The 19,175-nt window shown below is 34.7% G+C and overlaps 1 protein-coding gene across 1 annotated transcript; it reads right to left on the bottom strand.

Annotated features, from left to right (window-relative positions):
• Positions 1-7,994: 7,994 nt before the first annotated feature.
• On the bottom strand, positions 7,995-15,482 carry LOC101896422 (fez family zinc finger protein erm). Its single transcript, XM_011296820.3, has 2 exons — positions 15,047-15,482; positions 7,995-11,249 (listed from the first exon to the last, which is right to left on the bottom strand). Exons 1-2 carry the CDS (start codon positions 15,056-15,058, stop codon positions 9,198-9,200), a joined length of 2,064 nt encoding a protein of 687 aa, XP_011295122.1. The 5' UTR covers positions 15,059-15,482; the 3' UTR covers positions 7,995-9,197.
• Positions 15,483-19,175: the final 3,693 nt, after the last annotated feature.

Raw genomic sequence — 19,175 nt, 5'->3', positions numbered from 1 at the left:
AGAAAAATTGCGGATCTGAAAAAATTGACTGTTCTATTTTGATGTGGAGTTTTGTGTAGAATGCCTTTTGGAAGTGAAAATTCTTACGGTCTTCTAAAAGTTACGAATTCAAAATTACTTTTGATTTGGAGAATATTGCTAAGACCTTTATAATACTGATAATTGAGGTTTGAAAAATTAATTAAATGCGATGCTGGTACTTAGGAATAGAAAATAAATCATAAAGTGGACTTTTGTTGTAATTTTTAGACAAATGATTTAAAACCTCGAAAACGATTTTGAGCCCTTCAAAATACTTAAAAAGGTCCAAATTAGAGCGCATTTGGTAGACAAATATTAGGAAAGAAAACAAATATATATACCTTTTACAACATCATCCTAAGAATAATATAAAAGCCTTTGCAAAGTTTGAAAGACGAATATTATACTTGTTGGCCTCTACATAATCACGGACATAATTTAATCGATAAATATTTCTACTTAGGGACCCCATAAATTAGGTTAGGCGGTCCCTAACTTTTATAATGATACCTTATTTATGGTAGTTAAATTAAAGTCACATGGCCAGGATTTCAATTTAGAAATTACTATCAAGGTCCAAAACTGAGGTCCAAAACTCCAAAAAAATTGGCTAGATATGGAAATAATCCATCCAATGAGAACTCAAAATGCAATACTCATTGGGACTGCAATCAGTGAAATAACCTTAAAAATAACATTAAATCAAAGGTAATGTTATACGGAGACTATGCGCTATCGCCAGTAATTACACTGCTCCGCAGACAATCATGGGGTTGGGAAATTTTCGGTTGGTGGATAAAAATCCAAAAAGGGGGGTTCACGGGCCAAACTTTTTTAGGGTCCATTTTATATGTTTAAACACAAAGGGCCTCAAATATTTTGCTCTATACTACGCAAAAGCTTCGATAGAATTTTAAATTTGATACAGTCCTAGGGGTTATATGAAAAATCATTTGTAAAAAAAATAATCAGGTCCATCTACGATCTAGCCCCTTTCAAATACCTCAAATGTTGGTATTTTGAAATTTTAGAACAACACATTCTTTCAAATAATTAAAAGTATAGGACCATTCTTTGGTATCCGCTGATTTCAGCTATTTCCAGTGTCTTGATCACATTTTTCAAATGATTTTGCTCTTATTTGGCATCTAAATGGGTAGAAGACCTCTTCGCGGAAACTTTTCAATGTGTTGTCAATGTGTTGTTGGGGGTAGAGAAACATCTTACATGGGGCTATTATAAACATTTGATGTATACTTTTTAATATATGTGCTTTATTATTTAGCTTTTTAACTCTCAAATTAAAACCTCTGGCTAAAAAAATAGCCCGGTAGTGAACCTGTTTTGATATTTTTGCGATGCGTATTTATTTCTATTAAGTCGAGCCATCATTTATACTAAAAATTGTGCCACTTATGTGAGCCAGATCTGTGAATGATTATTCCTTAAAAAACTATGCATGAAAAACTAAAACTATGGGCCAGCAGTAACTTTTATAAAATGAGAAACAAGAGTCCGATTGTCTTCAAATTGCAAATATCACAATATTTTTATTAACACAAGATCTGGTGTGGAGGTGGAATATATCGGTCCACTCCTTCTGGCATCGCCCCCACAGCGGGTAAAAATTTTGAATAACCATAAAGTTCTTAAAGTGCGAAATGAGCAACCGATTCATTTCAAACTCGGCACATCTCAATATTTCTATCAACACAAGTCAAAGTATGAAAATGGAATGTGTCGAACCTTCTGGTACCTCCCCCACAACGGATCAAATTTTTGAATAAGTATATCACTTATAAAATGCGAAATAAGCATCAGATTAACTTAAAATTTCAGATATTTCAATATTTCTATTAACATAAGCTCTTTTGTGGAGATGGTTGATATTGGCCCTTTCCTTCTTCGCTCCAAAAATTACAAAGGCTTAATATTTTGAATAATCGTAATCTAGACCAAAATATATTTTAATAAACTGGGATTGCTGAGGGTATACATCTGTCGGCAAAATCGACGGATACGTTTTAACTTGTTTTTTTATTATTAAGGGAAAGGCATTTTCGAAAGCCTCGACTAAACTCTTTTTTCGGTATTTAGATTTTGTAAAAAAAGGAAATTTAAAAAGGTAATCTTTGGCTGGGTACAACGTACAACGACATTTTAAGTACGGAACACTTATGAATTATTTATCAGACACATGAATTTGTCCCATAAAGAACAAGATGCTAGGTAGCTGCAAATCATGGGATTGGATTTTTTAAATGACAAAACAACAACAACAACGAAAAATAAATATAATTACACATAGAAGTACTCGCGAGCCCATTCACTTCCCACCGAGTTCATCCACCATTTTGAATTTTTTGTCTAAACACTTGGAATACGGGATAAGGATATGATGATGTCCTAAAAGATAATAAATATCCCATTAAATTAACATATGCGGAGTGCATTTAAATTGCAAACGTACATAAGGACGATACACACACACACATACCCATTCCCACACACATACTACATATGTAATCTTTTACATGAGAAAACACAAAAAAGAACCATTCAAGTGGCACATACACAAACACACACACACTCTCATACACGCTCCAAGAGTCAAATGGAGGGAGACTACGACTACACCGAATTCTTAGAAGATGCTTTTATGCAAATTTTGAATTTCTTTCCATTTGACGGATCTGACTAAAACTGGCGGTACATTGCCTCCTGGTAGGAGAATTTATGCAAATGTGACGCTTTTGTGAGCAAGCGGGAGCAAAAAAAAGGTAAAAAATGAAAACAATTAGTTTTGCATTTTTCCTGCTTTCAAATTGCTTGTTTTTATCCTCTTTTTTCTTGGTTTTGAATGACATGCAGCTTTCATTTAGCGAAAGGGAGAAAGGCATGGAAAGGTGGATGCAAAAATTGCAACAATGCCATAACATGCGAAATGGAAAAAGTCACAGGAAAAGGTAAAAAAGCAACGAAAAGATTGTTTTCAAGTGTCTCAAGTGGCAAATGTTGTTTGCACGTTGAGAAATTTTCTTTCGCCTCCCTTTCGCCACAGATTCGAGGGAAATTGTGTCTGGAAATGTAATTATAGAATTCAGTTTTATAATTGAACAGCAAGCCAAGTAAATTGAGAGGAGAAACAGATTAACCGGATCCCGATAGGAAATGTAAATATAAAAATTGTATTTATGATTTCTTTCAAGTATTTAGCACACCCTCTCTCGCCATATTAAACTTTGAACTTTAGAATTGGAAATGTAAAATTATTTACTACGATAACCGATTTTTCCTTTATGATATTGAAAACAATTGCAATATTAGTAGACTCTTGCAGGTTCTGGAACAGAGCAATAGATATCCACTTAAAGGAAATTAATCATTATGACCCACATATACCAATTTTTTAGACATATTCATGGGAAAATGTGCCAAAAATCATCAAAATACCGAATATCGGGAAATACGGCTATATGGGGCTATACAAAAACGTGGACCTATACATACAGTGTTTCGCCAAAAGAGCTAGAACCCATTAAGACCAACAAATACCAATTTCTAGACAAATCCGCGAAGAAATGTGGCAAAAACCATTAAAATTCCGAATATCGGGAGGTACCGTTATATAGGGGCTACACGTGCAATGTTTCGCCAAAGGAGCTAGAACCCATTATGACCTACAAATACCAATTTTCAGACAAATTCGAGAAAAAATGTGGCAAAAATCATCAAATTACCGAATATCGGGAGGTACCGGGGGGCTTTACCAAAATGGTGACCTATAATTACAATGACTCGCCACACGAACTGGGACCCATTACGACCTACAACTACCAATTTTCACGGCTATACCAAATCGTGGATCTATACATGCAACGTTTTGCCACACGAACTGGGTCCCGTTATTACCTACAAATACCAGTTTTCAGACAAATCCGTGAAAAAATGTGGCATAAATCATCAAAATACCGAATATCGGAAGGTATCGTTATATGGGGACTATACCAGAACGTGAACCGATATCTCTCATTTTCAATACCAACCATCCTAGACACAATAAATTTTGGCGCTCTACGTCAAATAATGTGGGCTGTATCGTGATTTCAGTAGACAGACAGACGGACAGACAGACAGACGGACATCGCTAAATCGACTTAGAATTTTATGCTGATTATGAATATATATACTTTATAGGGTCTACGACGAATATTTAAGGATGTTACAAACGGAATGACAAAGTTAATATACCCTCCTTTGCAAGGTGGAGGGTATAATAATTTACACCGTTCTTATGTGGCGTTTCCACTGCACTTGATTCGCTCTCCATTCGTTGTTTGACCCTCAACTATGAAAAAACTACCTAATTCTTCACACAAAATTTCCTGAGCGAACACTCATATTTGTACATTGTTTAAATCAAACCACTCTCAGAACAACGAAAAAGTATGTCCCATCCCAATAAATTATGACATATATAAATTAAAAATAGAAAAATTTAATGAAATTTAAAAAAAAATTGGGAAGACTGAAAATTATGAATGAAAACTACAATGTTGAAATTTCCACAGAAAACTGTAAACAAAAGAGGCAATATTTTAAAAATGTTTGTATCGGCAAAAAATGTTTGACAAGTGTCTCTCCAGCAGAATTTAAAAATAGAAAAATACAAAAATATGTTCAGAATGTCAACATTTACGCAAAAAGTTGAAAACGTGGATGAAAATTGTAAAAGTAATGATATAATAAATCTTTGGGAGAAAAACAATAATTTCTTCTATTCATATTAGTGAGAATATCATGTATTTTCATATAAATTTCCCAACAAACAACAATTTTTGAACAAACAAAATTTTTGAAAAAAGGAATTATTCTACTATGAATTACGAATCGTGTCGTATGAACGGGTTAATTCGTGTACCTAATTCTGAGAGCGAACAACGTGATTGAAAGTGTAATGAGAACAAAGCATTAAAAGAAACACGAATATAACGACAAATTTGTTAAAGTAAAGTAAATAAAGTTACTCGAAAAATAATACAAATTCATGATTTATGGGATGAGCAATGGACGGGAGAGATGCCTTTTCCTGACAAGCTCTGATATAAAACAACCCTTTGGGAAAATGGAAGCGATGGTAAACTAATTTGTAGTGCAAAGTCACCATTGTTTTTTGATTCCATAATACATTTTTGGTACACGGAATATGTCCTAAGATCACAATATATTACTTTTTATATCCACCACCATATGAAGGGCACATTAAGTTTGCCGCTCCAAATAAACACTTTAGTCTCAGCTTAAAATTATATTGAAATCACTTCAGCTTTCAAACATACTGAAGTATGTGGACAATTTTACTCAAACGCGTTTTAGATCCGTAGAAATGTTGGTGTTGAAATGGGATGATTTGTTGCCAGTTTAGTCATTTTTTCCAACCAAATTTGCTGGTAACTAGTCATATTTAACAGGAAAATTTAATTTTTTGCATTTCTGTATACGTTTCTGCTTATAATTCAAGAACCGCGGGTCTGATTTTAACGATTCAGACAAATTCGGAATTGTCTCTTGGCGAAAAAGGATAAAATGCAAAAAAAAAAATCGAGTTAAAATGACAGATTTTAAGTTTTTCGTTTCGAATTTTGAAATGTATAATAGTAATGTTTTATTTTGTATGACTTTTGTTCATTTTGACTTACTATTTTCGAATGTATATTAGGATTTTTTTTTGTTAAATTCTAATATAATGCGTTTTTTTTTTTGTGGTATAAGCAACAACGGACAAAACTGTTATTTATAGATTTTATTTATTTATTGGGTAAGTCGAACTAAACTTAGAAGATACAAAATAAATAATTATTTTCACCATATACAAGAAAGTTTTGTTAGTTACTGCGCTTATAACTCAAGAACGGCTTAAACGATTTTGGCAATTCATACAATTTCGAAATGGTATCTTGGCAAAAAAAAATCGCTAAATTATGCCAATAGAAATATGAATGAAAACATTTTTGTGACATGTAATTTTTTCAATTTGACATACCTTAAAATGAGTGCGCAATACGATGTTAAATGGCTATCTTTCCTGTCTAAAATTGACATCTAGCTTTCAACTATAGGACCTACATCATGCTTCAGCTGAAATATGCGAACACATTTAAACAAGAAAAACTGACCGACAAACCCTTATGGGGCTCATTTCAAAACGTGGACCTACTTCTTTCATATGACAATAATCCGTCCAATGAGAACTTTAAGAAATTTAGAACTTATTATTTTTCATTTCTAGGCCCTTATTTGGCATTATTGTTTTTAAGGTGGTAGAAAACCTCTTCTCATAAAATTTTCAATTTTCGGAGTAGGGCCCATCTTGGTCTTGATCAATTGATTTGGCTAAAAAAATTTTATTTAGGCTACCCTGGGATAGAGAGCCATCTTAAAGGTAACTGTCTATTTATTTAAATATAGTCCCCACATTAAGTGTACCCGCAAGTCCACTTTCCTAACCAATGTTAAGAAGGTAAGGAAAGAAAATTTTGTACTCTATTGAATTTGTAACCCTCAATAGAAGATTGGTTAGGAATTTAGATTTTGAATGTATGAAATATATTCCGAAATCAAGAATATATATACTTTGTTGGGTCTAAAACCATCATTTCGATGAGTTACAAACTGAATGACAAACTTAGTATACCCTCCTTACAATGTGGTATGGTACAATAAGGAAATAGAACAGCTTCGTAAAACTATAGGAATAGAGCCTACTTCCTGTAAAAAATTAGTTAAATAGCCTCAGCTTTCTTTCAAAAATATGAACCAAACTGTCCAATCTTTCAATCCCATGGCAAAACTGGTTATTATCTTTAATCAGCTGGTAGCTCTAGCTTACCTTTTTATTGTACCATGGGAGAAGGGTATAAAATCACGATAAAATCTGTTGAAATCACGATACAGCCCACATTATTTGACGTAGAGCGGTAAAATTTAGCAGAGCAATTTGTATTGTGTCTAGGATGGTTGGTATAGAAAATGAGATATATCGGTCCACGTTCTGGTATAGTCCTCATATAACGGTACCTCCCTATATTCGGTATTTTAATTTTTTGCCACATTTTTTCACGGATTTGTCTAAAAATTGGTATTTGTTGGTCATAATGGGTTCCAGCTCCGGTGGCGAAACATTGCATGTATGGGTCCATGATTTGGTATAGCCCCCATATAACGGTACCTCCCGATATTCGGTAATTTGATGATTTTTGCCACATTTTTTCACGGATTTGTCTGAAAATTGGTATTTGTATGTCATGATGGGTTCTAGCTCCTTTGGCGAAACATTGTATGTGTAGGTCCACGATTTGGTATAGCCCCAATATAACGATACCTCTCGATATGCGGCATTTTAATGGTTTTTGCCACATTTCTTCTAAGGTTTCCTTTACCCTAGGGTGGAGGGTATTACAAGTTTGGCCCGGCCGAACTTAATGTTTTTTTACTTGTTTTCTTTAAGAGAACAAAATGTCAACTATTAAGTTTCTGGGAAGGTAACGTTATCAAATTATGGACCTATTTTCACAATTGTTTACACTAGAATTTAAAACTAGACATAATTTGGTTTGAAATTATAGCCGCAATCATTCTATTGCCGAAATTATTAGGAGATCTATCTCGTCAGAACCCGAAAAACCAAATTTCTCGTGATTTGGGATGAAATTGTTATCTACACCTTCAAGATACCCAAAATCAGGTAACACCGTTATCTGGGGTCATACCTTATCTTGGACCGATTTTTCCCATTTCCAATACCACACATTCAACGAGTAACACCAATGTTTGAGAAAATGTTCAAAAACAAGAATGCTTCTCCGAATTTTTCTCCGATTATTAAGGACTCTCCCCACTGTGCCTCGATTTCGTAGTCCGCTATACTTATAAATAAAACAGTATCAACTAATTTTCATTAAATATTTCCTTTATTGAGTTAAATTTAAAACGTGTTGTTTTTAATTTTTGTTGTCATTTTAATTATTTTTTTCATTAAATAAAACGTTTTTTCCCTTACAATTCTATAAAATATAAATATTTCTTTATGGTTTTTAGTGAATTAAAATTCCTTCTATTTATCCTGACTTAAAAAAGAAGTTGATTCCAATATTTGTTGTTTCTATTTGTGACTCGACAGCAAATGGCCGTGTGTGTGAGTGTGGGTGTCGATGTGGTACAACATTTACAAATGACTAACTAGCAAATATATGTGGGTGGGGAACACATTTAGATATACACATATGTAGTAATAATTCTCATTTACTTGATGTGAAAAAGAAATATGTGGCATTTGTTTTGATTTTTTTTTTCAAATATGTGAATTTGTTTATTATATACATACTTAAATTACTTTTTAATTATATTTTTCTTTAAATTACTTAATTTTAAATTTTTATAAAGGTGTCTGTTTTTTACAATTTAGGATACAAATTACTTAGAATTACAAAAATCACACTCAATGTTATTTGGATACTAGTTGGGGGTGGCTTAGGCTTTAATGTTTTTCTCGTTACAGTGCTAAAGATCAACTTTAGTTAAAATGTGGAGCAGTAGCAGAGCAGAATTCTAGATACAATCTAAGGAGAGGTCACAGTGAAACCTTTAGTTATATTTTGTTTTAATTTCAGTTACTCTATTTAGCAAAACATCCTTGCTTCCCAAATATGACTCTTAAGCTTTTAAGCTCAAGCTGTTGAAGCCATTGATGTAAGCTCTCAAAAGAGGCCGTTTAGGGCCTGCACAGCTGTTCCCAGTGTCGTGGTGCTGGACATTAGGGATTTTTCATGCTGTAGCATTGCACCCGGATCCTCGTTCTCATTCTCATCGGTGAGGAGCATGTCGTCACACTGGCTCATGGCCGATGATTGATGGCGATATTCGGTGTGCGTTTCCACGGTCATAACATGCTGTGGCATGGACGACGCCACTGCAGCGGCGGCAACAAATTGCAGTCAATCGATCAGAATACTCTTTGTCGAGGCTTGTGATGTTGCATAGGCAGCAGAGGAGGAGGTGGCGGCAGAAGTGGAGGCATTGGCGATACTCGTGCCCTGGTATGAGGCACTCTGATGTGGGTTATGATGGTGCTGGTGGTGGCTGTGATGATGAACCAAGGTATCGGCATAGTATCTGTGTCAAAATACTTTGGCAATGAAGGGTACGTTGTCAATTGCCGTAACAGCAGCCGCTGCCGCCGATAGCCGCTGATGATTGGCCGTTGCCATGTGTTGTGGATGATTGGGGTTGAGATGGGCGCTGGACGAAGCTGCCGCCGTGGCCGATGACTGGGCAAAGTTGATAAAGGCTGAACTACCACCATACTCGGTGGCTGTCCGGAAATTTGATACGGAGGGTGGTGTCAGCGCGGTCGCTGAGTAGTTGTGGGGATTACCGCTGGAGTATTGCGTAGATGTGGGCCAGGCTGAACTACTGCCTTCATTGCTTGACAATGGAGGTGTAGTAACATTTATGGGCGGCGACATCGAACCATCCGAGGAGTTGGAGTTCATATGACCTCCATGATATTCCAGACTTTGATCACGCCGGGTATACTCACGTCTTCTTTCCAAACGTTCGTTGGTGTTCTCATCGATATCGAGTGGACCGCTACCGATGTCATGCAACTTGCGCATGTGTTTCTTGAGGTCGAAGTTGCGACAGAACCCCTTGTGGCAAACCCGACACGTATAGGGTTTCTTGTCGTTGTGGGTGTGCATGTGGAAGGTGAGATTGTAGATCTGATGGAAGGCCTTGTTGCAAATGTTGCACTTGTAGGCCTTCTCGCCGCTGTGCGTAAGCTTGTGATTCTTGTAGTTGCCCTTTTGATGGAATCCCTTGCCACAGAACTCACACACAAATGGTTTGTAGCCGGCATGGATGCGGGTGTGGGTGTTCAGGGTGGAGGATCGATTGAAGGCCTTACCACACGTCTGACACTTGTGAGGCTTCTCTGAGGTGTGAATGATTTTATGGCGACAGAGAGTAGAGGCTTGGCGAAATCCTTTGCCGCAGACCTTGCACACAAAGGGACGGGCTCCGGTGTGGACCGGCATGTGCCGCGTTAGATTGTAGTGGGCATTGAATACTTTGCCACATTCCAGACAGGAGAACGTTTTCTGTTTGCCACCATTGGCCGAGTTGGGGCTATCATCAATGGAGCTGGGAGAATCGGCCCGTGCTCTTTGGGCTTCGGGTGGGCTACAGGGATCACTGATGGATGACGAGGTGTTGTTGTGACTAGAGGCGGGTGAATGTTTGCGCTTGAGTGAGTGGTGATAGGAGGAGGAGGAAGGCGTTAGAGAGGATTCTCGAGATTTGTGTGCAACTGGAGACTTCTCGAGTGTTTGTTGCAGTTGTGGATGTGCCGAAGCTAAAGCTTGATGATGTACCGCTTGAGCAGCAGCGGCGGCTGCAGCAGCTGCTGCCAGGTGGTGGCTGGTACCAGGAGCGGCTAATTGACGACGTAGCGTTTGGGTGTGGAGGGAATTCAGTGAGGCTGTAAAGGAGCTTAAATGGGCCGCGGTGGCTGCAGGACTGCCTGCCAAAAGGGATTGTTGTTGGGCGGCTGTGAGTGCTGCATATTGGGCTGCAGCTGCGGCACACATCAACTGGTTGGGAGCGGCATAATATAGCAAAGGATATTGGCTAAGCAATTCCTGGTGACGGCTGGAGACAAATTGTTGGACAGCTGCCGCCGATGTGGAGGAGACATTATTGACAATGGCCGCTGAGGCTGATGCAACCGACGACGACAAGTTGACATTGGACGATGCTGGTACATATTTCTTGAAAGCTGAATCATAATTCTCCTCTGCGTTATTGGCATGGGTAGATGATTCACAATCATCGCTGGTCACCTCAATGGGACTGCAGGAACGTTCATCATCCACCAGGGGAGTGGCTGCGTTGCTGACATTTTGATGAGTACGTTGATCGGGTTCCATAATTTTCGCAATGGAAAATTTCAAAGGACAATTGCGGGTACTCAGTGGCGATGAAAATGCTGTTGTTGTTGTTGTTGCTGCAGCTGAAGTGTTGTTGTTGCTCGAAGTGGCTGCCATTTGCATTTGGGGTTCTGGCGTCTTCTGACCACCAGCAGCAGCACATTCCATTGTGGGACTTTTCGATGGAGGCATTGTTACCGCTAAAACGCCTGATGGACTGCAGGGTTGCATGCCACGAGGACTCTGCAAAAACAAAAGAAAAAAATGCAATTAGTTTTGTTGGCAAATCAATCTATCAATCAATGCTAGCAATTAGCGCACAGTTAAATAAAACCAAAACAATTTTGATTTCCAGCGTCTTTCCGGCACGCAGACACTCCTCTGAATGTTGGCAAACAACAAAAAAAAAGTTGAACTTTCCCGACGGCAGGATATCGATGTTAACCTCTAAAGGGTTGCCAGCAATTAAACTTTGATTTTATTTTAATGATTTCCCTACCAATTACACTGCTGTTTTATTTATTTGTTTAAATGAAATGAAACGCGTGTTTTAAGAAAACCCGGAAAGAATGCAAACAAATCAATCCTTCCGAGGATTCCAATCGATTCAATGCGATTTGGGTTTTCTTTCTCCGTTGACAAAAGAATCCATCAATATTTAATTCTAACCCGTGCGGTTTTCAATTAAATTCAAGCCGAGACTTTCAAAATATGCCAACAGCAACCACAATAAAAAATCTGAAAAAATATTGAATTTGCATACGGCGAGACACACACATTTTACGGACCATTGTCATGACAAAAAAATAAATAAATATGTCCTGCATTTTCCTTATTTTCAAATTGAAAAAAGAGTTGTTTTTTTATTATTTTTTAGAAAGCATATTGTTTGCGTCTGAAAGGCACCAGGCAAGTGGGTATGTTGTCAGAAGCCACAGGATTTTTGGTGCAATTAGTTTTTGATTTCAAAAAATTTTGAATTGTGTGTGTTTGTTTGTTTATTTTACTTCCCCTAACTAGCCAAGTGTTTTTAGTTATTATTCCCTTAATTGGGGGTTGAAGAAATCGAAATGTTCCTTTTATTGATTCGTCGGAACTTTTTGCCATTGCATTTACCACAAGAAATCGCAAAGCATTCTGCATTTCCAATTGTATGCAATTTCTTAATGCGGTTTTAACACTTGGTTTCTTTGGCTTCCTGCGGTGATTTTTCTTTGGTTTCGCTGTTATGACTCCTAGTGTGGCAAGAACATTTTTTTCTTCGTCTTTGTGGTTTTTTGTGTTCGTGATAAATTTAATTAACTTAATTTAGCACTTAAACACGATTGGAATGCAAAATATTTGGGAAGAATTTTAGTTTTTGAGACAATGGTGTGAGGGTTCGGGTTATATATTTAAATCTGATTGAATATTGAGGAAGACAAACACTGATCTAACAATATATTATTTAGTAATGGAATAAATTAAAATTATATCTCAATGTCACCAAAATATATATCTCTAATAACTTCTAATACAAAATATCAAAATTGAACAAAATATTACAGTTCCGACGGAATTGTTCTTGCAGGTTCTGAAACAGAGCAATAAATGAATTTTGAAGACAGCAACAAATCTGAAGAACAAAAATCAAAAATGTATTTGAAAAAAAATCTACACAATTTTTAGATATAATTTATTTTGTGTTTATGAAAAAGTTTCGAATAAAACCCCGATTCTTGCACGTTATTTTTATTTTTTCATTTTAAAGGTAGATATACCTATATCTACCTATATAACGAGGACCAGTAAGCCCATCGGGCTACCAAGTTTCAAAAACATGATTTTAAAGTCAAAAACATAATTATGATTCAAAATTCAAAGAACGTCAAATCAAAATAGTCTAAAAATTAAATTTTAATTTAATGTCAAAATAGTCTTCTCGTTCGACCATATTTAGGCCTTGGACATACCCATGGTACAATAAAAAGGTAAAGTAGAGCTACCACAGGTGATTACAATTTTTTTCTAAGTGTGCCCGACTTCTGCCAATTTTGTGTATGCATTTATTGTTTTAAAAAATAAAAACAAAATATTTTCAAAATCATTGATTGAAAGAAAATCTAGACATATCATTCATTTTTTCCGCTGTTTAACTGATTTTAAAAATGAGTAAAAATATTGAATAAATGAAAACAATTTGTTGCATGCAAATTTGACAGGAAGCGGGCGTAGCCTTAGGTCAGCATTTCTGTAGTTTTACGAAGCTGTTCTACCTCCTTATTTTACCATTAATATACCTACTGAAATTTCCTTTAAACAATAAAATATCTTCAATATTTTTTAATTTATTGATCAAAGTTTTGATAAATAAATTTTGAATAAATGATGTTTACAAGAGTTTGAAACATTTTTAAGACAAATTCAATTGTGTAAATCTATCTTAAGATTCTAAACAGTTTTAAATGTAAACTTCCAATATTTTCTTGAAATTCAAATATTCTCAATTTTTATCCAAGTTGTTAATTTTAAATTCGAATGATATACATGTGCAATTCAAAATGCTTCATTTATAATTCCATTTTCCCAATTCGAATGTAATATTCTCTTTTTATTCGATTTTTCATTTTATTTTAATTTGAAATTTTCCATTTTTAATTCGAATTTTGCACATTGATATTATTACACTTAAAGATGAATTTTACTATTTTTATATTTTAGATATTTGAATTTTCAGAATAATGAATATTTCAAAATATCAATAAATAAAAAAATGTTCCTAACAACATTGGAACTCGAGCTTGAAAAACTTATTCAAATATTGAATTTACTTTTCGATTTTGAAACACCGTTTTTGGAATTACAAAATGAATAATTGAAATATCTAGTGAAATAATATAAATATCAAATGGAGTAATATTACGAATCATAAATGAAATAATTTAGACTTCAATTAAAAAAGAACTCAAAATATTATCCGAATATTTTAAAGTACGAATTTTATTTTGTATTTTCTCGATACTCTTTTCAATTATTTAATTTATATTTATTTATATTTTTGTATTAAATTTAATATTTTAATTACTTTCACTTGCAATTCGAAATGCATCATTTAATGTTTTTGAAGTTTTCTTTTCAACTTGAACTCGAATTTTTCAATTTGTAATTTGAAGTTTACCATTTGTGATTCGAACGATTCGTACGTTCATACCCATACTATTAAACTTGAATATTTTTATAGAAATTTTTATTTACGAATGTTTTAGTTTGAATTTCGAAAATTAAACTTTAAAATTGAGAAATGCAACTTTTCGAATTACAAAGTGAATCATTTGAATATACGAGCATAGAAAAATAGAAGGAAAAATCAAATAGAATCTTTCGAATTGCAAATAGATTAGTTCAGACTTCAAATAAAATTCATAGAATAATTTAGAAAAGAACTTTTATACTTTTACAAAACAATTTCATGATTTTAGAAACTGTTTGGAAATTTACAAAATTTTGAAAACTTCAAAAGATGAATTGGATCTTTATTCCACTTCGATTGAATCGTCAATACCCTTTTACCTGAATATATCGATCTTAAGAAGAAATAAATTTTTAATAACGTTTGATACAGAGTACATTTTAATCCTGTTTCGGAAGTATAATAATTTGGATTTTTAAAAAAATCACTAAAGAAACTTAGCCCAAAATTAACATTTCATAATATTTGGAAAATTTGAACAATAATAAATTTTAAAATTTCTTACTTTACAACCAATAGAACAAAAAACTTAGAGAAAGCCTAACAAAGACTTAGAACTTGGGTTCAGAACCCATCGTTTTTTAACACAGATAAATATTTGGGTGGTCAAGAATGGAATGTTAGAATAAGTTATTCCAAAATAAATATATTTGCTATTTAACACTTTCTTTGTTTATTTTCGATTATTGCAATTTTAAGTGTTCTTATTGGAAAGCCGACGGAAATCAGTTCATATTTTTTTTTAACAACTCAATGCTAACACTACTTTTATATTTATAACTTGGTTTACTAAAATAATAAAAATACGTACAAAGTAGACCATAATTGGCACAGCTCCGGGGGATTTAATATCCAATTTTGGGCGCCAAAGTTTTGAACGGAAATTCCAAAACTTCTTAGCGTTCTTAAACAATTTTGCACTATTCTTCTCTTTACTTTTATTTTTAAACTAAGCACTTGTTTTTCTCAATTTCTCAAACACTTGTTCTGATGTCTTATTTTGTTTGATTAATTTTTCATTTATTATTTTGTTTTTTTTTTTTTTTTTAATTTTCTAAAACACCAATAATTCCATTTATATTTTTCCCGTATATATTTTAAAATATAAACGCGTCGTATCTTTCAGTTGGTTGTCTTTTTTCTCAATTTTACTGTGGTGTGATGTGTGTTTTAAACGTTTGTACGGTTGAAAGGCGAATGATGGATGAGCATTGTTTGCCGAAACTATGCTTAAAATTTATGAAATTCCTGACATACTCTGCTGGCTGAATGGCAGCAAAAATCATCCCTACCAGAAGTAGATCGAGGGTAGATTTGTTGCTGTTGCTTTAAATGGCAAAAACAAATAAAAGAGCAAAATACATACATAAAGGGCAAGAGAGCAACTAACCAACCAACCAACTACCCCTATTTAAACAAACAACTCGTGCATGCAATGCAAACCCAAAAACAAAAGCAAAATAAGAACAAGGGGAAATCAACACAATGAAATGAGCATTGCAATGAGTGAGAGATGATGGAACAGGGAGAGAGAGAGTTTGCGCATTTCACAGATAAATCTCACAATTTGTATGGTGATGGTGTGGGATGGATAACTACCATTAAATTATCTTCAAAACATATTTTGCTCTCCCAAAAGTAAACTTCCCCTTCTTAGCTCTCAGACACATACAGCGCTTGAGAGCCTGTGAGACATTATTTGTTGACTATTTACTCAAAAATATGAATGAAATCGGCAAGGACAATGGAGAGGGTAAATATGAACATGAAGTCTTCGACAGCAGGCAACAACAACCAGATCAATCTTGGTAGTAGTAGTGGTGGTGGTGTGCATGTGTATCGTATAGCAGCAGACACAAACACGCCCTCTTTAAATATTCATAAATCTCTTTCTTAATATTCCCATTCAAATGGCATGGCCTGGGTTGGTCTGACGTCTGCTTGTGTTTTTTTTATTATTTTTTTTTTGGTCCTGACGCAAACGCAAGTAGGACAGAGATAGTGCGAAGGATAATTTACAACATGGACAAAAAAGTGAACATCATCATTTTGTATTTTTGTGTACATAAGTGGGCATCCTCTTGGTGTCTCTCCGAACGTTCGTACTATGTATGTATGTACATAGCAGCCGCCGTAAATGGCTGACTGGCTGGCTGCCTGCCTTTATGTTATTCCGAGCAATACATAAAATATTTATTAAGTATTAAGCTCTGCTTTTTTGTCGCTATTCAAGCGTTGGCAGCAGCAGTTTCATCATCATCAGGTCCCTCCTCCCCCTATCCATGATATCTGGCATGCCTGGTAAAGGCACCGACGAAGATGAAGGGAGGCACGCACGCATTGCTGCTGCACATCAGTTAGAGAAGAAAGAAACATAAAAAGACATCCAGCTCCTTTAACACTTTTGGCTCTTCTATGTACACAGCTTCAGATGCCTGGTAACAGGCAAACGAACAGACAAAGACCCAAGTAAAAGGACATTCATTCAATTCAGCAGCTGTTTGTTGTTCGTAAACCTTCGTACCCTACGTCTTTTGATAGTTTCGAATATTTTATGGATGACGGATGCTGCTTCCATTGAAATTAGTGGCGTCTTTTCACATCCATTGTGCCTTGAACTAATTTTAAGAAACACATATATATATACACATTTGTATATAATCTCAATATATGTAGTATATAATTGAAAATATTCATAAAATGGCATGCCATGACATTTCATTTAAGTCTGGCTGCGGAGTGATGATAGGAATATGTGGACCGAAATCGAAGTTTTAAAAATCTTTTCCACGAAGGCGATATTTCAGATGAATCAAATGAGAACCGGAACATGTTATCTTATATTTGTTATATTGCGAAAGACCCTAAGATGCCAACATTTTATTTTTCCATCTCAATCAATGAGCACCCTACCCTTTGGCGATAGACGCATCATAGTAAAGGGAGCAATGTGATTATTAAGGTAAGCAATTTGAGCTTCAAAATGAACACATTTATGCAAATATATATGCCATATATATGTCAGCAAACACATAAGTCATGTCAATTTTCAGGTTTTTGTTTCTTATTCCTTCTAATTATTATCGAGATAATGTTCCAAGAAGACGTGATTGTGGTAATGTTGTAATAGTAGAGGATATGTAATGTTGTAAACAAAGATGATATATAGTGGAATTGCCGAACTCTAGACTCATATAAAGACAACTCGAAACAAGTACTGTTAGAACCTTGAAGTTTAGAAAAGGGCAAAAATTGAATCGAAGCACCTGTGTGCTTTTAAAATGTTAGCCAATCTTGGTCTACTCGTAAAGAGAGTAAAATGTAGAACTATATTGCTAATATTCTTCCAAGGGGTTGGACACTAAAAACGAATTTCATATTTCGTCGAAAATCTAGGGTACCGGATATGCGGGTGCTACACCTATATTGATCATTTTCTTCCAGAAACTTGATAATCATTGCACAATGCGTAATTTCAGTTGAAAAATGCCTCTAAAATCAACAAAGTACGAAATAGCAGGATGTACCGTTTATTGAGGGTGGTACCAATCCTTGGACCTAAATTAGTAATTCTTTCGCAGAACGATTAAGTACACGCTAGAAGCTATAAATGCCAAAATTTGTAGAACCGGGAGACATATAATGTGTATGACCAACAATTTATCAATATAGGTCTATCCCTTCAAAATTTAAAGTGGTTACCACAGACGGGCGGGCAGATATGTGTAAATGGTCTTAAATTGGTAAAATTTTGATTACACGCATGTTTTTGCAATTTTTATGGTATTAAAATATATTAAAATATTGAAATATATTCTCTATTGAGATGTAACATGGAATTATCTGTAGTTTGGTTTTTCCAATCATCGCTGATTATATAATTTTCTTAGTAAACGAAAGACCTTATTGGTAATAGATTTTTAGTGTAATTCTATGTAATTATACCGCCAGTAGTTTTAAGATGTCTGCTACAGTTTAATGGACTGCAGTGTAATCTGTAATTTTAGGTTCTTATACCCTATACCACACTGTTGTCAATGTGCATTAGTTTGTAACATAGAGAAGGAAACGAGACCCATGTTTATTTTTGAGGATCGTCATAGAATAAATTTCTGTGCGTCCGTATGTCTGTCCATATATTTTTGTGAACAAAGGTCACATTTATTGCCCGACAGCGATGAAATTATATAAAAATTATTTGTTTGGCCTAAGGACAAACCCTAATGGAGTTGGAAACAATCGATAAATATTTAAATGCAGTTCCTATATATTTTCGTCCGATTTGTCTTTTATTGTATTGTATATTGCAAATGAAAAGTATGTAAATATATAGCTATAGCTCCAACATTGTTCATTAAATTTGTTATTTTTGGCACCGCATCCGTAAAAATGCGTTCCATACGAACGATATTCAGGAAAAATATATCAAATGCAGCTCAGAAATACCTTTGCCAAATTTCCCAAAAAACGGTTCAGATTTGAATATTTATCCGATTTTAAATTTATTGTGCACCACGTAGTTAATACAAGCCCGAATTGAATAAATTTTGGCACATATGACAGAATGCATTGTGGAACAAAGTGTATAAAATCACAACCGTAAAATGCACTCCATGACAACGATATTTGGTGCCAGCTATCAGATACAGCATACAAATACCTCTACTAAATTTTTATAGAGATCGGTTCATATTTGGATATAGCTACCATATATATCTTCATCCGATTTCACGTTTTTTTTTGTGCACCAAAAGTCGGATCCGACAAAAGTGCATCCTTCAAATTTTGTGGAAATCGATTCTGGATAGAATATAGCTCACATATAGTAGTTCCATTAGATTTCAAATTATAAATAACCTAAAGCCATAATTCACATTCAAAAACAATTATAGTTAGAATGATCTGCTTCATATAAATTTCCTATATAAACTTTAATTGAT

This window comes from Musca domestica, unplaced genomic scaffold (genome assembly GCF_030504385.1).
Source record: "Musca domestica strain aabys unplaced genomic scaffold, Musca_domestica.polishedcontigs.V.1.1 11, whole genome shotgun sequence".
NCBI classification, from domain to species: domain Eukaryota; kingdom Metazoa; phylum Arthropoda; class Insecta; order Diptera; family Muscidae; genus Musca; species Musca domestica.
This window is presented reverse-complemented; position numbering and strand designations above follow the sequence as displayed.